The 27,801-nt window shown below is 42.2% G+C and overlaps 1 protein-coding gene across 1 annotated transcript; it reads left to right on the top strand.

Moving 5' to 3' along the window:
• The first annotated feature begins 2,498 nt into the window (after positions 1 to 2,498).
• Positions 2,499 to 27,801, top strand: LOC120061123 (spermatogenesis-associated serine-rich protein 2-like). Its single transcript, XM_039010682.1, has 13 exons — positions 2,499 to 2,610; positions 17,409 to 17,764; positions 18,825 to 18,904; positions 19,088 to 19,196; positions 19,361 to 19,410; positions 19,856 to 20,087; positions 20,230 to 20,412; positions 20,509 to 20,644; positions 21,282 to 21,340; positions 22,697 to 22,806; positions 22,966 to 23,068; positions 24,722 to 24,855; positions 24,977 to 27,801. Exons 2-13 carry the CDS (start codon positions 17,740 to 17,742, stop codon positions 25,253 to 25,255), a joined length of 1,500 nt encoding a protein of 499 aa, XP_038866610.1. The 5' UTR covers positions 2,499 to 2,610; positions 17,409 to 17,739; the 3' UTR covers positions 25,256 to 27,801.

Below are 27,801 nucleotides of genomic sequence, written 5' to 3'. Positions count from 1 at the left end.
AACCCTACATCTAGGTTTCAGAGCAAGTGACGTAACTGATTGAAACGCTACTAGCGCGTACCCGCTAACTAGCTAGCCATTTCACATCCGTTACACTCACCCCCCTTTCAACCTCCTCCTTTTCCGCAGCAACCAGTGATCCGGGTCAACAGCATCAATGTAACAGTATAACTTTAAACCGTCCCCTCGCCCCGACACGGGCGCGAACCAGGGACCCTCTGCACACATCAACAACGGTCGCCCACGAAGCATCGTTACCCATCGCTCCACAAAGGCCACGGCCCTTGCAGAGCAAGGTGCAACCCTACATCTAGGTTTCAGAGCAAGTGACGTAACTGATTGAAACGCTACTAGCGCGTACCCGCTAACTAGCTAGCCATTTCACATCCGTTACATAAGCGGTTCAGTAGAATAAGGAGCGAGGTAGACTTGGCCATTATTCAGAACATTATGGTATGCTGTGTACTGTCCGCTCCCGTGGAACGGTGAACCAATGTGTTTGGTGTTAATATTCTCCGGTAGTAGACTGATTGTGTCATCCCAGCAAGAACGCACTGAGATTATCAGTAGAGCAGCTACATAACTGACAATCATGGCAGAGTACTGGAGATAAAACACATAATTGCGCTTTAACTCTTTGCATGAGTTACTTAGCTGGGGTCGGCGTACACCTGATGGTTTAGATAAAATTACAGCATTCGAATGAGAAGCGGCACCTGCCGCACCACCCTGTCTTCCGTCCGCCATTTTGCCCTCGAGCCCTCGAGCTTTTTTTGTTTGTACAGATGAACGTGGTACCTTCAGGTATTTGGAAATTGCTCCCAAGAATGAACTAGACTTGTGGAGGTCTTTCTGAGGTCTTGGCTGATTTTTGATTTTCACATGATGTCAAGCAAAGAGGCACTGAGTTTGAAGGTAGGCCTTGAAATACATCCACAGGTACACCTCCAATTGACTCAATTGATGTCAATTAGCCTATCAGAAGCTTCTAAAGCCATGACATAATTTTCTGGAATTTTCCAAGCTGTTTAAAGGCACAGTCAACTTAGTGTATGTAAACTTCTGGCCCACTGGAATTGTGATACAGTGAAATAATCTGTCTGTAAACAATTGTTGGAAAAATGACTTGTGTCATGTGTAACGGATGTGAAATGGCTAGCTAGTTAGCGGGTACGCGCTAATAGCGTTTCAATCGGTTACGTCACTTGCTCTGAGACTTGAAGTAGGGTTTCCCCTTGCTCTGCAAGGGCCGTGGCTTTTGTGGAGCGATGGGTAACGATGCTTCGTGGGTGACTGTTGTTGATGTGTGCAGAAGGTCCCTGGTTCGCGCCCGAGGTCGGGGCGAGGGGACGTACTAAAGTTATACTGTTACATTGGTGCCGTGACCCGGATCACTGGTTGCTGCGGAAAAGGAGGAGGTCGAAAGGGGGGTGAGTGTAACGGATGTGAAATGGCTAGCTAGTTAGCGGGTACGCGCTAATAGCGTTTCAATCGGTTACGTCACTTGCTCTGAGACTTGAAGTAGGGTTTCCCCTTGCTCTGCAAGGGCTGTGGCTTTTGTGGAGCGATGGGTAACGATGCTTCGTGGGTGACTGTTGTTGATGTGTGCAGAAGGTCCCTGGTTCGTGCCCGAGGTCGGTGCGAGGGGACGTACTAAAGTTATACTGTTACACATGCACAAAGTAGATGTCCTAACTGACTTGCCAAAACTATAGTTTGTTAACAAGAAATTTGTGGAGTGGTTGAAAAACGAGTTTAATGACTCCAACCTAAGTGTATGTAAACTCCCGACTTCAACTGTAAAACATCGGCCATGTTCTTCGGCACCATCTGGGTTGAGTTTGGGTGATTGTGGAGGCCAGGTCATCTGATGCAGCACTCCATCACTCTCCTTCTTGTTTAACACTTTTTTGGTTTCTACATGATGCGATGTGTTATTTCATATTTTTGACGTCTTCACTGTTATTCTACAATGTAGAAAATAGTAAAAATAAAGAAAAACCCTTGAATGGGTAGTTGTGTCCAAACTTTTGAATGGTACTGTATATATAGGAAAACGTGTGGCCAGTATTTGGGTATGTTCCAGATAGACTCTGTGCAGATGATCAGATCTTTACAATGCCTGGAGAATATCAGGTTCCACATCAATGTCAAGATCCTGTAACACTGTGTATTTTAGTGTTAGACATTTGTGGTCCAGGTCAAAGGTAATTAGGCACCCACCGTGCAAATAGATATGACATACCACTGCAGCCAGGATTGAGTCCACATAACTAGCTCTCCCTCTGCCTACATCTTTTTTACAATCCTATAATTTGCACAGCGCTCCATGGTCCTTGTTCAGAATATCAATGGCTCAGAAAAGTTATAATACAGTCAAGACTACCCCTTGAAATGATCAAGAGTATGTGTTAATAATTCCAATTTACATAAATTCACGCCTCTATGAACTCATTCGCGTTGTCCAAAGGTTATTTTGGCATGCGTGGCGTGCATGACCGATTTCAGTCTGTTCGGAAGTGACGACGTGGATAGATTTGTGACTAAGCCTGAGGGCAAAAATATTGGAGACCATAGACGACTGGTAACGTTGCGGAGAAAGACACCCAGGTAAGCGCTGAATCACTCAAGAATACACGTTTTATATAGCTAGCTAAATACATGGCTAGCAATCTTAGTAAGTTAGTAAACAGACCCAGTTAGCTAGCTTGCTGTGGAGAGACAAGAACGTTAGCTAGCTAACGTTAGCTAGCATTGTCAATTGAACTAGCAGCTAATTAGCTAACGTTATTAATTTAACTAGCGTAGTTGACGAATAATACAGTGATAAACTACACTGCAGTCTCAGGGGGTTGTGGAAATATTAACGTTAGTTATGTAACGTTAATAACACCAACAGCTTGCTAGTTACCTTCCTTGCGAACAGTTCATTGTGGATTTAGCACGTTATTTTAACAAAGCGAGAAGAGTTAACGTTAACTAGCTAGGTTAGCTTGCTAACGCGTTGGGTGGTCTCTAGCACTAAGTTTGCTACATTCCGTAGATTATTATGATTGTACCCGGCCAGTTAACGTTAGTTAGTTAAATAAATAAATGCACTTAGGCGAATATATATAGCTAGCAACTAGCCAAGTATAAAATGGGGCAAGTTTGGCTAGCCAGGACTGTCGTTGCTAAGATACAGTCACCAACACATTGCACAAAATGAGTTCTAGTTTGGGACTTCGCTACCTAGCTTAATTGGCCAGAATTTTTTTGTTTTTTAATTAATAACTAGAAGCAGGTAGCGAGCTAACGTTAGCTACTGGTGGTATTTTCAGAAGCTCGCACAGACGAACGTATTAGGTTTCGAAGTATTTTAAAGAGCTAGTTTACCCAAATAATGTTGCCTTATCTTTACTGAGTGGTAACGTTATATTGCCCACAAGAGACAGACGACTCATATATCAGATTTGTTTACTAGCGAAGTTAGTTGCCATGCTGTGGAAGCACACAGATTTAGCAATTGTTTGAGAAGGGATTAAAAAGAAAATCCAATGGTTTATTGTCATTACACATAAATTCGCTCTGGCTGTATGTCAGTAAACGTCGGCAAAAAAAAGTAATTAAATTGTTGCCAGCAGCACAATTCGTCACCAACTATATGGATAACATGAAAACTGCCTCTTCTGGGGTGAGTAAAATGGTCAGTGAGGTGTTCTCTCATTTGTGTCTTGACGTAGCTAGCAGTGTGCGCTCTGAACGCTCCAACCGCCGAAACGTTTGGACTTTCTGACATGGCAATGCTCTGAATTTACGAACGCCCAGAGTTTACTATGAGCACACTCGGCACTCTAGATTGAATTTATGAACACACCCAAAGTTAATTGGTCTCGTACACAAATGTGCAATTGTTATCGCATGTGCAGCGAAATGCTTGTTTCTAGCTCCAACAATGCAATTATACAAAATACCTAGCAATACAAAACAATACACACACAATCCCAAAAGTTAAAAATTCAAATAAACAGCAAACGTGTATATATGTGTATATACACTACCGTTGAAAGTTTGGGGTCACTTAGACATTTCCTTGTTTTTGAAATAAAAGCACATTTTCTGTCTATTAAAATAACATATCATTGATCAGAAATACAGTGTAGACATTGTTAATGTTGTAAGTGACTGGAAACGGCAGATTTGTTTATGGAATATCTACATAGACATAGAGGCCCATTATCAGCAACCATCACTCCTGTGTTCCAATGGCTTGTTGTGTTGCTTAATCCAAGTTCATCATTTTAAAATGCTAATTGATCATTAGAAAACCCTTTTGCAATTATGTTAGCTTAGCTGAAAACTGTTCTGATTAAAGAAGCAATAAAACTGGCCTTTAGACTAGTTGAGTATCTTGCGCGTCATCATTTGTGGGTTTGATTACAGGCTCAAAATGGCCAGAAACAAATACATTTCTTATGAAACTTGCCAATCTATTCTTCTTCTGACAAATGAAGGCTATTCCATGCGAAAAATTGCCAAGAAACTGAAGATCTCGTACAACGCTGTGTACTACTCCCTTCACAGAACAGCGCAAACTGTCTCTAACCAGAATAGAAAGAGTGGGAGGCCCCGGTGCACAACAGAGCAAGAGGACAAGTACATTAGAGTGTCTAGAGAAACAGAGGCCTCACTAGTCCTCAACTGGCAGCTTCCTTAAATAGTACCCGCAAAACATCAGTCTCAACTAGAGGTCGACCGATTAGGATTTTTCAACACTGATACTGACTATTGGAGGACCAAAAAAGCAGACACCAATTAATCAGCCCTTTAAAAAAATATATATATATATTTGTAAAAATGACAATTACAACAATACTGAATGAACACTTATTTTAACTTAATATTATACATAAATAAATCAATTTAGTCTCAAATAAATAATGAAACATGTTCAATTTGGTTTAAATAATGCAAAAACAGTGTTGGAGAAGAAAGTAAAAGTGCAATATGTGCCATGTAAAAAAGCTAACGTTTAAGTTCCTTGCTCAGAACATGAGAACATATGAAAGCTGGTGGTTCCTTGTAACATGAGTCTTCAATATTCCCAGTTAAGAAGTTTTAGGTTGTAGTTATTAAATGGAATTATAGGACTATTTCTCTCTACCATTTGTATTTCATTTACCTTTGACTATTGGATGTTCTTATAGGCACTAGTATTGCCAGCCTAATCTCGGGAGTTGATAGGCTTGAAGTCATAAACAGAGCTGTGCTTCAAGCATTGCTAAGAGCTGCTCGCAAACGCAGTAAAGTGCTGTTTGAATGAATGCTTACGAGGCTGCTGTTGCCTACCACCGCTCAGACTGCGCTATCAAATATCAAATCATAGACTTAATTATAATAAACACACAGAAATACGAGCCATGGGTCATTAATATGTTCAAATCCGGAAACTATAATTTCGAAATCAAAACGTTTATTCTTTCAGTGAAATACAGAACCGTTCCGTATTTTATCGAATGGGAGGCATCCATAAGTCTAAATATTGCTGTTACATTGCACAACCTTCAATGTTACATCATAATTATGTAAAATTCTGGCAAATTAATTCCAGTCTTCGTTAGGAAGAAATGGTCTAAACACAGTTCGCAACGAGCCAGGCGGCCCGAACTACTGCCTATACCCTGTCTCTGCTTGCACAGAAAGCAAGAGAAGTGACACAATTTCCCTAGTTAATATTTCCTGCTAACATGCATTTCTTTTAACTAAATATGCAGGTTTAAAAAAATATACTTGTGTATTGATTTTAAGAAAGGCATTGATGTTTATGGTTAGGTGCATTGTTGCAACGACTGTGCTTGTTTTCACGAATGCGCTTGTTAAATCATCACCCGTTTGACGAAGTAGGCTGTCATTCGATGATAAATTAACAGGCACCGCATTGATTATTAGCAATGCAGGACAAGGTAGTTAAACTAGTAATATCATCAACCATGTGTAGTTAACTAGTGATTATGTCAAGATTGATTTTTTTAAATATATATATAAGATAAGTTTAATGCTAGCTAGCAACTTACCTTGGCTACTTGCTGCACTTGCGTAACAGGTGGTCAGCCTACCACGCAGTCTCCTAGTGGAGTGCAATGTAATCGGCGTCCAAAAATGCAGATTACCAATTGTTATGAGAACTTGTAATCGGTCATGCCGATTGCATAGCCTGTCGGAAGGCAACGGGTGCAGCAAATAGGCTACCAAATAGATGATTAAGTTAAGAATATCAGTGGAAGAGAGGCCCAGCCAGGCATATAGCAATATTTCAAAATGCAATCGTGGGAATTGCTATTGCTTCAAAGAAGACAACGAAAAGACTAAACTAAAAGACATATCAAAATTCTCAACTTAATTGTGCTTACAGTATTGTTGGCACTAGCGGAGCATTGGCCATATCCCCGGTGAGCGTGCGTATTCAGTTTTTAAGCATTGGGTCAGTGCCACCTTGAAAAAAAGAATAATACGATTCTGTTAATCTCTCCAGTCAAGTGTAAAAGAATTGCATGATAAAAAAGTCCTACTTTTTCCTGTGCAAGGAAAGAAAAAGGAATATCTGCTCTAGCCTAGGCCTACTCCACCACATGCTGCATTTAAGTATTTTTTGCGAACAGTGATTGAGTTATATTATTAGCTTAAATTATGACTATCCAATGTACTAATCACATTAGGAATAGTCAGATATCTTACATAACTCTGCAAATGTGATGACGCATGGAATGCACCCCCCGGTCGGCCCCACCTCGATGACTCCTACATATGGCATGCCAATCACCAACACCTGAAATTCCAAGATCGTCACAGTCAAATTATAAACTACTTAATGTAAAATTTCTTCTAACTGTGAAATAAATATGATCATACCTAGTGCCGATATTGTATTGTCACCATTTCATATAATTGCCGACAGAGAATTTTCTCCTCAGTGTCCACTGAGCCGAGCACACATGCAATTCAAATATATGCAGACTTGTTACAACTTCAGCTTTAAGCACAGGGATTTCTTCCGTCTGTGACCAAGAAAAAGTGGTTTTGTTTCATTTCTATGACATTTTTTCATGAATTGTGGGGTGTGAAACCAGACATTTAAAGTCAGCTCCGATAAGAGAGTGAAAGGGGAGAGCAAACAGATGTCAGTCGGAACCTGTCCAGAACCGCTCAGTCCCCCATATAGGGGACTTAACATATCATATTAATGGTTGGTGGCTAACCATAGAATGGATTGCAGTCTCTCCTTGTCTATAAGAAACCAATATGTAATTCATTTAGGTGAACTATCACTTTTTAAAATAGGACTGTAGAAAATCCAGCTTAGAGGTACAGGTAACTGCCAAAATAAAGGAAACGCCAGTATAGTGTCTTAATTGGTCGTTTGACCATGAGCCGCCAGAACAGCTTCAATGCGCCTTGGCATAGATTCTACAAGTGTCTGGAACTCTATTGGAGGGATGCGACACCATTCTTCTACGAGAAATTCCATCAATCTGTGCTTTGTTGCTGGTGTTGGAAAACGCTCTCTTGAGCGCCGCTCCAGAATCTCCAATAAGTGTTCAATTGGGTTGAAATCTGGTTACTGAGACACACACACCTTTTAAACCCCCTATGGTCCTTTGAGGACCCATCTTTTAAAGTCAGTGAGATCTCTTCGAGCCATGGTAGTCAAAATAATGGGGAACTGGGCATTTTTATAATTGCCTCTAAGCATGGTGGGATGTTAATTGCTTTATTAGCTCAGGAATCACACCTGTGTGGAAGCACCTTGCAATATACTTTGTATCCCTCATTTACTCAAGTGTTTCCTTTTATTTTGGCAGTTACCTGTTGCTCCAAGATGGTTGGCCACCCACTCCTGGTCTATGTTTCCTAAATACTAAAGGTTTGAATATGTGACAGTGATTTCTACAGAATTACACCACATTAAAGAAAATATTGATATTATTTTGATTTCAGGTGGTTGAGGCTGATTTGCAGAACCTTGCCATCTACATAGGCAAGATCTTTTGCATTTATGCCTGTGGTTTCTGTCTATCAGCTAAAACCTCAAAACCGGATATTGGAGGCAAGAGGCATTTCAATATAGCCTATTCTCATTTTATGACTTAACCTATATTCTGTCCATAAATGCTTACAAAAATGCATAGCCTCTAATTTAACTTTTGTTATTTAAAAAAAAAAAAAAAAAAAAAGTACATTTATTTTTGGAGACACTGGCATATCAGAGTTCAAATAACCATCAAAATTGCTAAGAAGTTAAATAATCAAAGTAGTGGGAATAATGGTAGTGTTCTTGCTGAGGGAAGCACACTAATTCGTCTATATTTTAGCCCATTGTATAGGGGAATTCTTCTATTGACTTAGGCTACATAAGCTATTGTGAAAGACAAAATACATTTAACTGATAATAACATATCCTGAAGACTGCATGATATAGCCTAAATATGCCCCTACACCCAACCCAAATGATCTTTCAATGTATTGTCCCACCCAGTAGAATAAGTTACACATTTGGGTTCACAATCTGTTATGGACAAATCAGGTAACTCTACCTAAATTCACTCTGGATGCTGCCTTTTTGTTGTTAAAGCCTAATGAACCTAGAACTAAATTGCCAATGACCAAACGAGTCGATTTAATGTAGCCTATGGATCTGGGCAAATTCAATTGGTGCATATATCAAATCAAATTTTGTCACATGCGCCGAATACAACCGGTGTAGACTTTATAGTGAAATGCTTACTTACAAGCCCTTAACCAACAATGCAGTTAAGAAAATACATTTAAAAAATGTAAAATAAATGTAAGAGATAATAATAAATAGTTAAAGAGCAACAGTAAATAACATGGCTTGGGGTAGAAGCTGTTTAGAAGCCTCTTGGACCTAGGCTTGGCTCTCTGGTACTGCTTGCCGTGCAGTAGCAGAGAGAACAGTCTATGACTAGGGTGGCTGGAGTCTTTGAAAAATGTTAGGGCCTTCCTCTGACACCGCCTGGTATAGAGGTCCTGGATGGCAGGAAGATTGGCCCCGGTGATGTACTGGGCCGTACGCACTACCCTCTGTAGTGCCTTGCGGTCGGAGGCCAAGCATTTGCCATACCAGGCAGTGATGCAACACGTCAGGATGCTCTCGGTGGTGCAGCTGTAAAACCGTTTGAGAATCTGAGGACCCATGACAAATCTTTTCGGTCTCCTGAGGGGGAATAGGCTTTGTCGTGCCCTTTTCACGACTGTCTTGGTGTGCTTGGACCATGTTAGTTTGTTGGTGATGTGGACGCCAAGGAACTTGAAGCTCTCAACCTGCTCCACTACAGCACCGTCGACAATCCACAATCATCTCCTTTGTCTTGATCATATTGAGGGAGAGTTTGTTGTCCTTGGACCACACGGTCAGGTTTCTGACCTCCCTTTAGGCTGTCTCATCGTTGTCGGTGATCAGGCCTACCACTGTTGTGATATCAGCAAACTTAATGATGGTGTTGGAGTCGTGCTTGGCCGTGCAGTCATGAGTGAGCAGGGAGTACAGGAGGGGACTAAGCACGCACCTCTGAGGGGAGCCCGTGTTGATCAGTATGGCGGATGTGTTGTTACCTACCCTTACCACCTGTTGGCGCCCGTCAGGAAGTCCAGGATCCAGTTGCAGAGGGGGGTGTTTAGTCCCAGGGTCCTTAGCTTAGTGATGAGCTTTGAGGGCACTGGGGTTGAACGCTGAGCTGTAGTCAATGAATAGCATTCTCACATGGGTGTTCCTTTTGTCCAGGTGTGAAAGGGCAGTGTGGAGTGCAATAGAGATTGCGTCATCTGTGGATCTGTTGGGGCGGTATGCAAATTGGAGTGGGTCTAGGGTTTCTGGGATAATGGTGTGGATGTGAGCCATGACTAGTCTTTCAAAGCATTTCATGGCTGCAGACTTGAGTGCTATGGGCCAGTGTGTATATGTGTATATAGGTCATTTTGCAGGGCTCTGGCAGTGCTCCGCCTTGCACAAAGGCGGAGGTAGCGGTCCTGCTGCTGGGTTGTTGCCATCCTACGGCCTCCTCCACGTCTCCTGATGTACTGGCCTGTCTCCTGGTAGCGCCTCCATGCTCTGGACACTACGCTGACAGACACAGCAAACCTTCTTGCCACACCTCGCATTGATGTGCCATCCTGGATGAGTTGCACTACCTGAGCCACTTGTGTGGGTTGTAGACTCCGTCTCATGCTACCACTAGAGTGAGAGCACCGCCAGCATTCAAAAGTGACCAAAACATCAGCCAGGAAGCATAGGAACTGAGAAGTGGTCTGTGGTCACCACCTGCAGAATCACTCCTTTATTGGGGGTGTCTTGCTAATTGCCTATAATTTCCACCTTTTGTCTATTCCATTTGCACAACAGCATGTGAAATGTATTGTCAATCAGTGTTGCTTCCTAAGTGGACAGTTTGATTTCACAGAAGTGTGATTGACTTGGAGTTACATTGTGTTGTTTAAGTGTTCCCTTTATTTTTTTGAGCAGTGTGTGTATATATATATATACTCACTCACACACTTTTTTTTAATGCGTGACAAATGAAAGGTGTGGCTTGTGTGAAGAGGGTTAAATGTGTGTCTCACATGCCTAATGCGTGAGTTGGCAGCACTGCAAAGTAGTTTGGTTGGTTGGATCAGTGTGTCATGTCCTTTGATTACACAAACTACAAAGTGGTCCAGATTCTAAGCAAAATAATTTCCCAATGTATTTATCCATTATGGAACACACAGCCTGGTGTTGAGTTTTTCAGGTGGTATAATCTGTCTCTGAGGTCCTAACAACTTGGATCAACACAGCTACACTTTTTATCTGAGGTTCTGTGAGTTTTCTGAATCTAGGCCCTGCAGGATGAATTGTCTGTAAGATAATGACTGATTGAACAGTGCTGTTCACCTCACAAGACAGTGGGTTACCAATATCTTGAGTTATGATGACCCGTGTCAATTCGCTTCACGCTTCAAACGGACTTCTTATTTCAGTTTCCTCCAATTTGCTCATCTCAAATTCAGTTTTTAGAATATAGGTAAATTTATATATTTTATATTGCGTGATCCTCTTCAGTGTTTTGCCTAAGTCAACACATTATGTGTAACCTACTTGGGGAATCAAGCACCATCCCTCTTGATAAACACAATGCATCGATGTCTTGACTGACTTGAAACATTGTTGTGCACATGCTGGCGTCACTTGTTGACAGTGCATATATTTGATGTGTTCAAAGGTGTGGTTGCATGCCATGCAGTAAGTGTGACGTAAAGGGATAATGAAAAGGGTGTGGGTTTGCACAGTAAGTTTCCCTTTCCATGATTGCTGGGTCAGAAAGAGAAACCTAAGTGGGGAAACAGCTGGCCTATAAATGACTCCACAGTTTACTGAGGGTGGTGTTCAAGGATCAAATACAATTTTATGTCTCATGCTTCGTATACAGGTGTAGACTAACAGTGAAATGCTTACTTACAGGCCCTTCCCAACAATGAAAAAGAAGAAAAGAGAAACACTAAAACAGTTGAAATTTTATTTGTATTTTTTTTAACCTTTATTTAACTAAGCAAGTCAGTCAAGAACAAATTCTTATTTTCAATGACGGCCTAGGAACACTGCCTTGTGCATGGGCAGAACGTATTCAAGCACCATCCCTCTTGATAAACACAATGCATCAATGTCTTGACTGACTTGAAACATTGTTGTGCACAAGCTGGCGTCAGTATTCAGACCCCTTCACTTTCTCAATTTTTTCCCCCTTTAATCTACACACACTACCCCATAATGACAAAGCAAAAATAGGTTTTTAGAAAAAAATTGGCAATATCACATTTACATAAGTATTCAGACCATTTACTCAGTACTTTGAAGTACCATTGGCAGTGATTACAGCCTCGAGCCTTCTTGGATATGACGCTACAAGCTTGGCACACCTGTATTTGGGGAGTTTCTCCCATTCCTCTCTGCAGATTCTCTCAAGCTCTGTCAGGTTGGATGGGGAGTGTCGCTGCACAGCTATTTTCAGGTTTCTTCAGAGATGTTAGATTGGGTTCAAGTCCGGGCTCTGGCAGGGCCGCTCAAGGACATTCAGAGGCTTGTCCCCGAAGCCACTCCTGGTTTGTCTTGGATGTCTAGGTCAGGTTTAATTCACCCAAAGGAATTAGGTCTAAACTAAATCATGATTTAAAGGTTTCTTCTCCATGCATTTGAACCAAACTGAAAATATGCTGCTGCCAATTACAATATTGAATGCAGATTGTATAGGATGTTGTGCCAGACAGTAATTTATTGATTACTTTGTTATCACGTTTTATGACTTATGCACAAAGGATATATATACACTGCTCAAAAAAATAAAGGGAACACTAAAATAACACATCCTAGATCTGAATGAATGAAATATTCTTATTAAATACTTTTTTCTTTACATAGTTGAATGTGCTGACAACAAAATCACACAAAAATGATCAATGGAAATCAAATTTATCAACCCATGGAGGTCTGGATTTGGAGTCACACTCAAAATTAAAGTGTAAAACCACACTACAGGCTGATCCAACTTTGATGTAATGTCCTTAAAACAAGTCAAAATGAGGCTCAGTAGTGTGTGTGGCCTCCACGTGCCCGTATGACCTCCCTACAACGCCTGGGCATGCTCCTGATGAGGTGGCGGATGGTCTCCTGAGAGATCTCCTCCCAGACCTGGACTAAAGCATGCGCCAACTCCTGGACAGTCTGTGGTGCAACGTGGCGTTGGTGGATGGAGCGAGACATGATGTCCCAGATGTGCTCAATTGGATTCAGGTCTGGGGAACGGGAGGGCCAGTCCATAGCATCAATGCCTTCCTCTTGCAGGAACTGCTGACACACTCCAGCCACATGAGGTAAAGCATTGTCTTGCATTAGGAGGACCCAGGGCCAACCGCACCAGCATATGGTCTCACAAGGGGTCTGAGGATCTCATCTCGGTACCTAATGGCAGTCAGGCTAACTCTGGCGAGCACATGGAGGGCTGTGCGGCCCCCCAAAGAAATGCCATCCCACACCATGACTGACCCACCGCCAAACCGGTCATGCTGGAGGATGTTGCAGGCAGCAGAACGTTCTCCACAACGTCTCCAGACTCTGTCACGTCTGTCACATGTGCTCAGTGTGAACCTGCTTTCATCTGTGAAGAACACAGGGCGCCAGTGGCGAATTTGCCAATCTTGGTGTTCTCTGGCAAATGCCAAACGTCCTGCACGGTGTTGGGCTGTAAGCACAACCCCCACCTGTGGATGTCGGGCCCTCATACCACCCTCATGGAGTCTGATTCTGACCGTTTGAGCAGACACATGCACATTTGTGGCCTGCTGGAGGTCATTTTGCAGGGCTCTGGCAGTGCTCCTCCTGCTCCTCCTTGCACAAAGGCGGAGGTAGCGGTCCTGCTGCTGGGTTATTGCCCTCCTACGGCCTCCTCCACGTCTCCTGATGTACTGGCCTGTCTCCTGGTAGCGCCTCCATGCTCTGGACACTACGCTGACAGACACAGTAAACCTTCTTGCCACAGCTCGCATTGATGTGCCATCCTGGATAAGTTGCACTACCTGAGCCACTTGTGTGGGTTGTCGACTCCGTCTCATGCTACCACTAGAGTGAAAGCACCGCCAGCATTCAAAAGTGACCAAAACATCAGCCAGGAAGCATGGGAACTGAGAAGTGGTCTGTGGTCACCACCTGCAGAATCACTCCTTTATTGGGGGTGTCTTGCTAATTGCCTATAATTTCCACCTTTTGTCTATTCCATTTGCACAACAGCATGTGAAATTTGTCATTCAGTGTTGCTTCCTAAGTGGACAGTTTGATTTCACAGAAGTGTGATTGACTTGGAGTTACATTGTGTTGTTTAAGTGTTCCCTTTATTTTTTTGAGCAGTGTATATATTTTTGGTGGATGGGATGTGCTTTACTATTTTTTTTAAATCAGGACAATGTACATTCATAGTAGTATACATTTCTATAAGTTTTCCCTAGAATCGCCTAGTTATAGGCTTGACGTCAGGTCATTTCCATCTATACAGATCCTTGAGCACTAACGTGACGTTTATAGGAGCATATCAGATGAAAGCCAAGAGTCTTTCAGAAATTAAGGCATATACCCTACCAGTCAAGAGTTTTAGAACACCTACTCATTCCACGGTTTTTCTTTATTTGTACTATTTTCTACATTGTAGAATAATAGTGACGACATCAAAACTATGAAATAACACATGGAATCATGTAGTAACCAAAAAAGTCTCAAACCATCAAGCGCTATGATGAAGCTGGCTCTCACGAGGACAGCCACAGGACTGAAGACCCAGAGTTACCTCTGCTGCAGAAGATGAGTTCATTAGTTACCAGCCTCAGAAATTGCAGCCCAAATAAATGCTTCAGAGTTCAAGTAACAGATACATCTCAACATCAATTGTTCAGAGGAGACTGCGTGAATCAGGCCTTCATGGTCAAATTGCTGCAAAGAAACCAGAACTAAAGGACACCAATAAGAAGAGACTTGCTTGGGTCGAGAAACACAAGCAATGGACATTAGACGGGTGAAAATTTGTCCTTTTTGTCTGGAGTCTAAATTTGAGATTTTTGGTTCCAACCGCCGTGTGGGTGAACGGATGATCTCCGCATGTTTATGTCCCACCGTAAAGCATGGAGGTGTTATGTGTTGGGCTGCTTTGCTGGTGACACTGTCAGTGATTTATTTTGATTTCAAGGCACACTTAACCAGCATGGCTACCACAGCATTCTGCAGCGATACGCCATCCCATCTGGTTTGGGTTTAGTGGGAATATCATTTGTTTTTCAACAGGACAATGACCCAACATACCTCCAGGCTGTGTAAGGGCTATTTGACCAAGAAGGAAAGTGATGGAGTGCTGCATCAGATGACCTGGCCTACACAATCCCCTATCTCAACCAAATTGAGATGGTTTGGGATGAGTCGGACTGCGGAGTGAAGGAAAAGCAGCCAAAATGTGCTCAGCATATGTGGGAACTCCTTCAAGACTGCTGGAAATGCATTCCAGGTGAAGCTGGTTGAGAGAATGCCGAGTGTGCAAAGCTGTCAAGGCAAAGGGTTTAAGAAACATTACCATGTCTGTAATTTTGTTACCAAAAAACCCACATCTTTTTTTTTTTTTTTTTTTTTTTTTTAAATACATTTTATCCCCTTTTCTCCCCAATTTTCGTGGTATCCAATCGCTAGTAATTACTATCTTGTCTCATCGCTACAACTCCCGTACGGGCTCGGGAGAGACGAAGGTCGAAAGCCATGCGTCCTCCGAAGCACAACCCAACCAAGCCGCACTGCTTCTTTAACACAGCGCGCCTCCAACCCGGAAGCCAGCCGCACCAATGTGTCGGAGGAAACACCGTGCACCTGGCCCCCTTGGTTAGCGCGCACTGCTCCCGGCCCGCCACAGGAGTCGCTGGAGCGCGATGAGACAAGGATATCCCTACCGGCCAAACCCTCCCTAACCCGGACGACGCTAGCCCAATTGTGCGTCGCCCCACGGACCTCCCGGTCGCGGCCGGCTGCGACAGAGCCTGGGCGCGAACCCAGAGACTCTGGTGGCGCAGTTAGCACTGCGATGCAGTGCCCTAGACCACTGCGCCACCCGGGAGGCCAAAAACCCACATCTTTAAGATATTTTTTAATTTCTCTGCCTCGTGAGGGAGGCTAATGAATGTTCACTGAAGTAACAAGTAAAGGTAAACCTACCAATTAGTTTGTTTTTACTGATCAAGTTTGTTTATGAATTATTAAGCAATTAAAACTCAATGGGAAATCATAGTCACAAGCAACAGTTGGGTCACCTGCTACTGTCCTCCTTTCCACTGCTATACTGTTATGTTCTGCTCATGTATATATTTTTGGTCAAAGTAATACTGTGAAAACAGTTTGGACAACCTTTCGCTCTACCGCTCGGTCTCCAGTTAATGCCACCTCTGCCGGCTCTTACTTACACCTACTGTCACATACATTTAAGTCATTTCGCAGACCCTCTTTCCATTTACTGAAACGAGCATCCTCGTCCACCAACACCGGATGTCCATGAACGTTGAAAAGTAGTTAAAATTTGGTCAGTCTGCCCTGGCCGGACCAAATCTAAACCAATCAGACATTTCACAAGTTTGGAATATCTTGTACAGTAGAGCACACTATAGTACAGTATAATGTAGTGATTGGGGGGGTCAATACAGTTACATATCGGGATATTCTTTTTGATATATAATTTTGACATATAATTTTGACTATGGCAATTTTATTTTTGAACTAATTTTCTATACCTGCAGGTCCTGCACAAAAACTCCAGTATTTCTCCTTCATAGCTTGCTCTGTCTTTAAGTTGGAGCCCAATATTGTTTTCAGCACTTTTTATTTCCATGACTGATCAAAACTTTTCTCATGGCTTCTGTTGTCCCTCTGCAGCAGACATATGGTGAGCAATATGTTTGGAACGTCGAATCACAATAAAATCACAGTATCGAATCTCAATACATCTCGAATCTCAATACATATTGTATCGGCACCAAAGTATTGAAGTCAATGGCAATTCCCAGCCATATTATTGTACTATACTGAACATATCTACTGAACTCTGCTGTACAGTACTCTGTGATGTCCAAACTTGTGAAGCATAGACGTCTATGATTGGTAAATATTTGTTCTGCTCTTGTTTGGGGGCGGAGCTCATTACAATAATAGCCAGTGTGTAGAATAATACCCAAATATGCTAAAGAGAGCAACTGCATATTTCTGCCTTTGTACCTATTCAGGATGCATCACCTTGAAGAGAGTGATATTCAGATCCATAATTAGCCTATACATTTCTGTATAGTGCATATCAGGAACCCATGATGTAAAGTCACTTCACCAACTGTCGTTCAACGACTAAAATATATCTATTTTTAAACTCAAGGTGTCCTGTCATAGCCCGACACCGCATTCTTTCTGCAGATATCTTTGAATCTTAATTCGGAGCAGATATGTATGATTTTGGTTGCATAAATGAGGGAGATTTGACCATAATTCTGTAACCAAATTTAGCATCTGCACACTTCTTCCAGTAAACATAGTAGTCCTTGTGCATAGAGTTGTATCATGTATTTTTTGGCATACTTTTTGGGGGGTGCATTTAAGTATAAAGTCTGACTCAGTGTAATTCCGGCACCAATGTAATAATTCTTCTGTCTGAATATGCTAAATGTTATGATTTTCCTTTTTGTGCAGTTGATGGGTCAAGATTCATTACGAACTACTAGTTTGTTCCATTGGATCGTCTCATGAAACTCTGTTTTTAATCCTGTGTGCTTATTACATCCACCCTAGACAGTAACCTTATTTCCCTGTCTCCTTTTTTCAGAGTTGGCTCAACTTTGTGGAGAACGGAGAAGAAAAGTTGAATCCAAGCCTAAGTGGTGGAGGCCTGATCTGACCCTGCCTACTCCAACCCCTCCTACTGCCAGATTTGTGAGCCTTTGTTGGCTTCCTGTCTGAGAGGGAAAAATCAAGGAGGAACATTTCTACAAAGGAAGCGCTGAAGTCTTGACTTAGGAAACAAGTTCAAACTGAATATATGGAAAAGTGCATTATTTTATTGATTTGTTTTTGACTTGAGCTATAAACTGGGACGCTATACACTGGGATCAGTTGGGACCTACTTACTGTACCTTTTGGACTAGTGGTGCTGCAACATGGCGAAGAAAAACAGCCAGAAGGGTATGTGTGCTACCATTCGTCTCTGCCATGTTTTTAAAAGCAGATGAACTAGTATTGAAAATGCAATAACTAGTGTGAGTGCATTTTAAATGTTTAGAGTTGATTCTCAAAACATAGCTGGCACTAGGCTGAAGGAGCAGCACTTGACATGCAACTTCATCAAGTGTCTACCAGATCTCTTGAGTTAGAATGGATCCTTTAAAAAACAATAGCTGGCGATAGCTGAGAGAGATTGACAGTATGAACTCACATCTGTGCAGTCCACTTTGGATGGGATAGGGTCCCAGCTTTTCTCCGGAATAAAGTTAAGCTATTTCTGAAATGAAGCTCTCCATTAGGACTGTCTTTGACTTGCAGAGCACAACATCTTCTGTTGAGTCCATTGTCATTGTTAAACTGTCCTCTGGCATTCTTTGGTCATGCCACATGTATTTGGGTCACAGCAACCCAGCTGTTTCTCATCTCATTGAGCTTACTTTGTTTGGGGCTGTATTCTTATCCATCTGATGCATAAACTCCTGCTTTGCTGACTCATTCTGTTTCTACAACTGTACATCAGTTATAACCGGTTCAAATTCAATGCAGATCTCGGGTCCTTCATGGCCAGTCCAGATGCCAATATTTCTTGAGTTTAATCTCATGGCTCTAGGGCCTGTTCTTTTTGGTCCTAGCATATATAAAGCCATTCGAAGTGTTGTAAAATCTTTAGGCCTCAAGCAACTTGAAACAGTTGTTAAACGTGTACATATTTTACTTGAGAGATCATCAAGCATCTTGTCACATTTGCCCATAAAGGAAATATCTTGGTCCTAATAGGTTTTTCATGTAAATCACCTCTGTCTGTTCCACATGATTTATGATAATCCCTGTGTTCTCTGTCATGGTTTACTTTCAATACAAATAGGCCTAACTTTGAATGTCCAGGAATGACTAGGTATGGGGAGAGTTTTGTTTAGCAAATGATGTGCCTATCCATTTACAATTGTTTTGCAAATAGACCTGGGTCCAGCAGAAAACAATGAGAAATTCCAAATCAACCCTTTCTCCCTTTTTCCCCCAGATACCTCTGGTATGGTGTTCGACACAAACTTGAAAATGGTTATGTCCCAGGGAGGGACTTTTGAGAGAATGAAGGAGAAGGTAAGAACTGCAAATTATTTCTCTCTAGGCATAACATTCCAATTGATTTGAATACATTAAGTACTATTCCTCTTTAGCTAGTAGGTTTTATTGGGTGAGAAGGCCCATGGCCTTAGGATATGTATCACTATGCTAAACCTTTCTTAATTTGCCAGATCGTTCTCTTATTTGTTCTCTTCACAGATTAGTGCTGTCAGGGCCGTTGTTCCCAACAAAAGCAACAATGAGATAGTTCTGGTCTTGCAGCACTTTGAGAACTGTGTCGATAAGGCCGTCCAGGCTTTCCTAGAAGGTATGGAAATGCCATAGTGATAATTCTTGTTGTGATATAGAACAGACACCGTAGTCAAATGAATGGAAAATACCTTTTTGATTTCTAATTTAAGAATACACTGGTTCAAACTGCGTACATTAAGTACAACTTGTCACTCTTATTACCTGATGTTTTCCTCTCAGGTAGTGCTGTGGAAATCTTGAAGGAGTGGAATGTAACTGGTAAAAAGAAGGTAAACTTGTTTGTTGTCCTATACTGCAGGGTATTGCATTCTATATGCAAGGGCAACATGAGTATGAATGAAATTTGGTATCATGCGTCATGACATTTTGAAGCACGGCCTATCCCTCATGTGATTGAGACGGCACTTTTTAAAACAAGTGCCAAAGATATTCTTCCAGTGGCAGCCCATCCAGATTTTGAGGGATAAACGCTAACTTTAAAAGCAATTAACTTTAAACTCTAAATGCTAGTCAAAGGAAATGTTTTTTGTTTTATTCTTTTTTTCACCTATTTGGCTTTGATGTCAGAAGCTCTAGCTGAAAATATGGCATCTGTGTCATGAGGACCTACAACCTGCTCAACCATTGCTATATGTGAATTATTAATGAACTTCAAAAGCTGTTTAAGTTTATATTCTAGTGGTTAAAATCCAACTTTGATTATTCAACATCCAGCCCAAGAAGAAAAAGAAGCCCAAGCCCCAGCCAGAGCCTCTGGCAGAGGAGCCTGCTCCAGCCGAGACCATGCCGCCCTCTGAGACTGAGAGTAAGGAAGCTGTGAATGGGTTCCATGCCAATGGCTCCGTGTTGGACGGAGACTCGCTAGACTCTCTGAGTGAGCAGTTGGATTCTGCCTCCTTGGACGCAGCTGAGTTGGATTCTGAACCTGCCACGTCGGACATTACAGGTATTGTAATGGAGTGTTCTCAGTGGCTTTATTTTATCCATCAGATGACCTTTGGATTGTTGCGACAATATAAGACTTTTGATAATCCTCCATGTAGTTGAAACCAACCCCTACAGATCAGAAAACATCTTTGTCCTAACAGGTGCGGAAGCAGACTCTCTTTGTAGTGGCCCAAGCCCCACCCCTCACCATGCTCAAGGAGGGAGGAATCACCAGCCTCCCCGTGGCAACAAGTTCCGTTCCAGTACTAACTCCCAGCCATCCACTTCCTCTGTGCTCACCACTGACGAGAACCAACAGGGATCGTTTGGAGCCAAGAAGATTGGTTAGTGACAAATTTCTTTAAAACAAAAATGGTAATGCCTTTGTTTTTCTAAGACAATAGGTGATGTCTAGTCTAACCCTGTTCTTTGTCTCTCAGCGCCCAACATTGACCGCTCTGTGAAGGACCTGCAGAGATGCACAGTGTCGCTCACTCGCTACAGAGTGGTGGTCAAGGATGAGATGGACTCCTCTATCAAGACCATGAAGCAAACATTTGCTGAGCTCCAGAGCTGGTACATCTACCATCATTACCTCCACTACATTAGTTTGTAAAGTTGTAGTTTATTTGGAATATGAACTTATGGTGGGATATAACAGCACAAATTCCCTTATGTTAAGCAGAATGTTTATATAAGCAATTTAGGAGCCTTGATTTTAAGGTCCAATGCAGCCTGCCTTAACCCAATAGGAAATCATTTTTGGGTAACAACTAAGTACTTTACTGTGATTTGTTTTAAATTAAAATGGTAAAAAAGAAACATAGCTTCTTAGCCAAGAGCAATTTCATAAGCAATCATTTTGCTAGGACTGTCTGGGAGGGAGGGGAATATTTTAAACTAACTGTTAATGGAAGAGATGTTTGTATTTCTTTTTATTGGCCTATTCACTAATTTATCACCTGATGTTACCAGGCAGGCTAAAGCTCCAAGTGCATTGCTCTCAACTCTGCTCTACAACTACCACCAATATCTATTTCAGTGTAACATGTAGTCTATTGCTATAGTCTAACTAGTGTTATTGTAGTATAGAAATGGTGAGTGTAGCCCAAATCAAAGTACAGAGACTATCTTAGAGGGATCATGATTATTTAGATTTCTATCTTAGTAAAGAACGTAATTTCATATCTCTTCCCCTCCCCCGCTCTCTCAGCCTGATGGACAGAGAGGTTACTCTGTTGACAGAGATGGACAAAGTCAAAGCAGAGGCCAGTGAGTACAACACCTTTTTAATTAGCATTTGGACTTCAATGTATATTATACTTTATTTCTATTCTTACTATGTTTACATTTTTTTCTGAGAGCCTTTGTCCCAGAGTCGTCCTGCTGTTTAAACTTATTTTTCCATATATAGACACACACCCTATGTGTTTGAATACATATGCACTGAGCTTGTCTGATGCTTTATGCACACTGTTTGATTAAATAATTAAGACACACTGTGACTGTTAAAAGTTTATGACAGCGAGTGACTGTGTGAGTGGTGGGCATTGTCTCGCTCTCCTCCCTACTGCATTGAAAAGGCACCACGGCACAGCAAGTGTTTATTGTGCTGAAGCTGCCACATCATTACAGCCATTTAGGTTCTTTCTTGTTTGACTGGAAAGTTCTGTTACCCAAATTCCTAAGTTGTTTGCGAAAAACATTCCCTATTCTCCATCCCTGTGGCCTCCGCAATGGATTAGTCCACTGAAATAGGCTCGAATCAGACAGGTGTCTTGTGAACCATAAAAAACAAAATTGTGACTGCTTGACTAAAGAAATCTGTCGACCAGCAACCTATCGACCAAACAAACAACTAAATGGGGTCAGCTCTACAGTTAAGGTATTCCAAATAGACTAACGGTCTTAAATGTATTTCCTCAGGGTTATTTTAGATGTTAGACACACCATAATCTTCTATGTAGTGAAACATGACAGAGCAAGACTGCATATTTCCACAAGTGGGCCATTCTGCCCTCATTCTTTCCTTCTTCCCAATGCACAGTGTTGTGTGTTCTGAGGCTGGAAAAAGTGAATAGTGTCAGGTGTCATGGCAGACTAAATGCTGTCTTTGAGTCGAGGTGTGTGGGGAATTGAGGGAAGAAGAGGGAACACTAGAGCAGTTCTTTGACATTACAAAAACCCAACATTCCTTGAAATGTACCAGTTTCTGCCCTAATCTCCCCTCGTTTAGATGTGTGTTACTGTTAATGGATGAGACTTGCTTTCTTCCCTTTTTCCCCTCATGAAAAAAGTACTTTCTGTCATTTGAATCTCCTTGGCAACTGATACACAAGGTGCTCTTCCTCTGGTCATGTTTTGCATGTGTTTATCCCCCCCCCCCCTCTGTCCTGACAATGGTCAACACCAGGAAAAGCCTGGAGTTATTTATGGCTGCAGTGTTGTATCTGATCTATTTTGTAGAAACCAGTCAACTAATAGGCCTACCCTTTACCTTATAATATTGAGGACATGGCTAGTCCCAAGTTTCAGTATGGTATTGCCTCTGTGTGGATTTCTCTCTGTACAACTGAAGGCCTCTGAATATGGGGTGAGTGGTCAACTAATAATGTGTATCTGTTTCAGTGGCCATTTTGGATGGCCGTCAAAAGAGAGCAGAGGAGCTCCGCAGGCTGACTGACCAATCGGCATCCATGTCTGAGGACCAACTGAGTGAGCTGCGTGCTGACATAAAGGTAAGTTGACTACCGTAATAACACTTACACTATATAGTCAAGACAATTGTGCAACCAGCTCAGAAACTGTGTGGTGTGGGAATTGAGCCATGATCTGACCTAAGACAAGTATGAAATCCCTGGTCAGCGATGATATGTTTTCTCAAATTTTTTTTGCAGCACTTTGTGAGTGAGCGTAAATTTGATGAAGACCTGGGAAAAGCTGTGAAGTTCACTTTCGAGCTAGAACCACTGAAAATGAGCATCACAGGATTTGGATCAGGTACAGTCCTTTGTTCTTCTCTAGTTGTCTTTCCTCTCACAGAAACTCATTATGTTAGTACAGTATTGCATTGCTATTTGAAGGGCAGTATATCCATATCCTTGGTAGTAACACCCACAGAATTAAATAGAACACATATTTGTATAATAAACTCAGCAAAAAAAGAAACGTCCTCTCACTGTCAACTGCGTTTATTTTCAGCAAACTTAACATGTGTAAAAATTTGTATGAACATTCAACAACTGAGACATAAACTGAACAAGTTCCACAGACATGTGACTAACAGAAATGGAATAATGTGTCCCTGAATAAAGGGGGGTCAAAATCAAAAGTAACAGTCAGTATCTGGTGTGGCCACCAGCTGCATAAAGTACTGCATTGCATCTCCTCACAGACTGCACCAGATGTGCCAGTTCTTGCTGTGAGATGTTACCCCACTCTTCCACCAAGGCACCTGCAAGTTCCCGGACATTTCTGCGGGGAATGGCCCTAGCCCTCACCCTCTGATCCAACAGGTCCCAGACGTGCTCAATGGGATTGAGATCCTGGCTCTTCGCTGGCCATGGCAGAACACCGACATTCCTGTCTTGCAGGAAATCACGCACAGAACGAGCAGTATGGCTGGTGGCATTGTCATGTCAGGATGAGCCTGCAGGAAGGGTACCACATGAAGGAGGAGGATGTCTTCCCTGTAACGCACAGCGTTGAGATTGCCTGCAATGACAACAAGCTCAGTCCGATGATGCTGTGACACACCGCCCCAGACCATGACGGTCCCTCCACCTCCAAATCGATCCCGCTCCAGAGTACAGGCCTCGGTGTAATGCTCATTCCTTCGATGATAAACGCGAATCCGGCCATCACCTCTGAGACAAAACCGCGACTCGTCAGTGAAGAGCACTTTTTGCCAGTCCTGTCTGGTCCAGCGACGGTGGGTTTGTGCCCGTAGGCGACATTGTTGCCGGTGACGTCTGGTGAGGACCTGCCTTACAACAGGCCTACAAGCACTCAGTCCAGCCTCTCAGCCTATTGCGGACAGTCTGAACACTGATGGAGGGATTGTGCGTTCCTGGTGTATCTCGGGCAGTTGTTACCATCCTGTACCTGTCCCGCAGGTGTGACGTTCGGATGTATGCGTTGCCTGCCACTGCGAGGACGATCAGCTGTCCGTCCTGTCTCCCTATAGCGCTGTCTTAGGTGTCTCACAGTATGGACATTGCAATTTATTACCCTGGCCACATCTGCAGTCCTCATGCCTCCCTTGCAGCATGCCTCCCTTGCAGCATGCCTAAGGCACGTTCACGCAGATGAGCAGGGACCCTGGGCATCTTTCTTTTGGTGTTTTTCACTCTGTAGAAAGGCCTCTTTAGTGTCCTAAGTTTTCATAGCTGTGACCTTTATTGCCTACCGTCTGTAAGCTGTTAGTGTCTTAATGACCGTTCCACAGGTGCATGTTCATTCATTGTTTTTATGGTTCATTGAACAAGCATGGGAAACAGTGTTTAAACCCTTTACAATGAAGATCTGTGAAGTTATTTGGATTTTTACAAATTATCTTTGAAAGACAGGGTCCTGAAAAAGGGATGTTTCTTTTTTGCTGAGTTTATGTATCTCTATGGTAACACCTGCCCTCGTGTCACCCTCCCTGTTCAGTGTACCACCCTCAGACAGGTTACTCCAGCCGCTCCCGCTGTAGCTCCACCTCCTCCTCCATCACAGGCCCAGGCTCCCTAGAAGCCCCACCTCCCTCCAGCTACGAAGGACGCCCTACCCAGCCAAACAAAACGGTTAGCTCACAAAGCAACCATAAACATGCAACTAAGTTCTCATTAATGTTGTCTCCTTAGGAGTAATAATTATCAACATATGATTGTTTTATTTGATTTAACTTTGATTTTGAACTTTCAGACTTTCCTAGGCAACAGGCGTTACACGGCGGGTCCGGGGTACCACTCCGGTGGGCAGCGGTATAATGGCGGCTCCTATCGTGACAGGAACCCCAATCGTGGAGGCTACCGTTCCCAGGGCTACCAGGGCCAAGGCGATGGCCCCAGCCATCCTACTGCCACACAATCCTCCAACTCCACAAGACCCCCTTCCAACTCCGGTCCATCTTCTTCTTACCGTCAAGACCACCCTTCTCATAACGGTCTGCCCCAAAGGCCTCCGCGGACACACTGCCCCTGACACCGGAACTACCTGGCCCATTTGTCAAACCCCCTACTAACCCTGGCATTCCACCCTCAATACCCTGCCCCTTCCACCCCACTAACTCCTCTCAATGAAGAATAGAATACAAGTTTACATATTTTTGTCAATTGAGCTGTAGTGCCACCCATAGGCAACCATTCATCCTCCTAACTTGAAAATTAGCTACCCATGTTCTGCCACTTTCTCCATACTTTAGAATGAGCTATTAAGACCTATTTTCTCATGCCTGTTGATATAGCAGCTACCCAGGTCCCCTTATGTGAGTCTGTGATTTAACACTGGCCTCTGAAATAGCAAATATTATCTGGTGATGCGTTTATATGCATTTTTTTGCATTTTTATTCGATCTGTTATGATTTATTTTAGTTTTTGTTCTCGCGCATCAAATTTTTATTTTGCTTTAGGTTGCAAGTTTTTTGCAGTCTATCAAACCATTTCAGTTCCTTATTTTAGACGATACATGACACCCTTACTATGGTTTCACAAGTATGTATGGGAGATTGTCATCAATGGCATAGAATCAACACTACGTAATTGTATATTATTATTTTAGAGCTTTCCATATATACTGGTTGCTCCTGTAAATAATATGTACTCATTGAAATGTATGATGAATATGTTGTTAATCAGAACTAGCAGGTGAACCAGAGGTAATCACGTCGGTTGTTGTCTGATAGCAGTTTATTCCCTCCCTCACATGTAAATTCATTTTTTTTTTGTGGATAGTTTATCTGTCCTCCCTATTGTTATTGTATAATCCAAGGAGAGGGCTCCTTTTTTTTTATTACATACATCCTTTATTATGTGGGACTTCTCAAATCTCAGGTATGAGAAAGGAACCTACACTCCCCTTCACTTATGGTCTGAATTAGGACTTCCTTTTGTTAGTACATCTATTCTGCTGTTATTTGGTCTTCTCATTCTTTCCTTATGTTTAGTGTGTGTCAGACAGGACCATAAAGAGCATACACTTGACATGCTCGTATCACATTGCAACTTCCTTTGCCTTTCTAGAAATGCAAAGATGCTCGCATCACGAACACTGTTAAGCGCACACTCTTCTGATCTTTTACATTACTGAAAAGTGAGCTGTAGGAACTTTGTCCTTTTTCATGCATTCCCTTTCCTCTTAATTGTTTCCTAGAGAAGAAAAAAAATTGGATCAAATTTGTCTATGCTGTTTCGGTCTTATTTTGAACATGTTTTATGGCTGCTGAGTTGGGACAAATTGGTAAATGGTAATGCCAGGATTTAAGATTCTTTGTAATGTCTACAATAACTGAACAAAATCTGGAGAAATACCTCATTGTTGCCCCTTGTACACTGCCTGGTAGCATAATGTTGCTTTTGGGACTTTGCTTTACAGAGGCCTGAAAGTTCTTTTGAAATGGGGCTTGGTATGGCTTACCATTTAAGCGAAAGCAGAGTGGTCTTATGTCAAGCTGCAAGGCATGTGTATAAGATCATACAAACTAGCTGTTTCCTCTGTGTACCAAAGGGTAATACTGATGAGTAGAATAATTGAGAGAAACTTAGACTAACTGCCCCTCCCCCTCCCCCCAGGTACTTAAGTCTTCTTATAGGAGTGTAGTTTGGTCATGAGAAAAATAACTTAATTTGGGTTTTGTTATATTGCACATCAATGTAAAGATTATGTGGTTCTGGTTTGTTCATTGGTTTATAAAGTATTCTGTGGAAGTGCAGAGTATACAGTAGGGCAGATCACTTGGCATGTATCAGCAACTGTGCTTGAGCAGGTAAGGCTTGGTAGCCAACACCAAGATCTTCCAGCCTTCAGCAAATCTCTCCTCATCTCAGATCTGCACTGTAAATATAGTCTCAGTAATCATAATGCACAGTAGTGGAGATGCATGCATTACAGTACAGAGCATTCTATCTCCACAACACTGCTAGTTGTTACCTTTTGGTGCTGGGCATGTTGAGGTTTGATTTTAATAGCTGAACTGATTCTGCATAGGGAATGAATGATGCCTGTCTCAATCGCTCTTTTACCAAATGTATGTAAAGTCACATTCACAGCATTCCAAACTATCTGGATAGGTTATCGCCAAAGAGATCATATTGTCTTGTTCGAGTTGCTGCCTTTTTTTCTTACTCTGCTTATAAATAATAATAAAAAATATGATTGTTTTACAATGGGATAATCTATTCTAGGTTGAGTAACATTGTATCTTTTACATTTTTTCTTTCCTGAATCTTTACTGTATATATGTAGCTATAATTTAGTTGTACTCACATGGTGCATTTTGTATGTTATATACATATTGAGCATATGGTTTACCTATGACAACTGTAAACTTAAGTGCCTTCGCTTGTCTCCCTCCAATTAATTCACCTACCACCCGGTATGGACCAAAGACATCTGCCCTCCCCATCCATTCCAATACAAGCGCCTCTTGTATACACGGCCCTCCCCATTCATTCCAATAGAAGCACCCCACCCCCCCAATACACAGAAAGGCACACTTTTCCTTTACTATTAAAAGATTGTTTGCAATACA

Source organism: Salvelinus namaycush, chromosome 16 (genome assembly GCF_016432855.1).
Source record: "Salvelinus namaycush isolate Seneca chromosome 16, SaNama_1.0, whole genome shotgun sequence".
Taxonomy (NCBI): Eukaryota; Metazoa; Chordata; class Actinopteri; order Salmoniformes; family Salmonidae; genus Salvelinus; species Salvelinus namaycush.
Note: the sequence above shows the minus strand (reverse complement) of the source record. Positions and strands in the feature narration are given on the sequence as shown.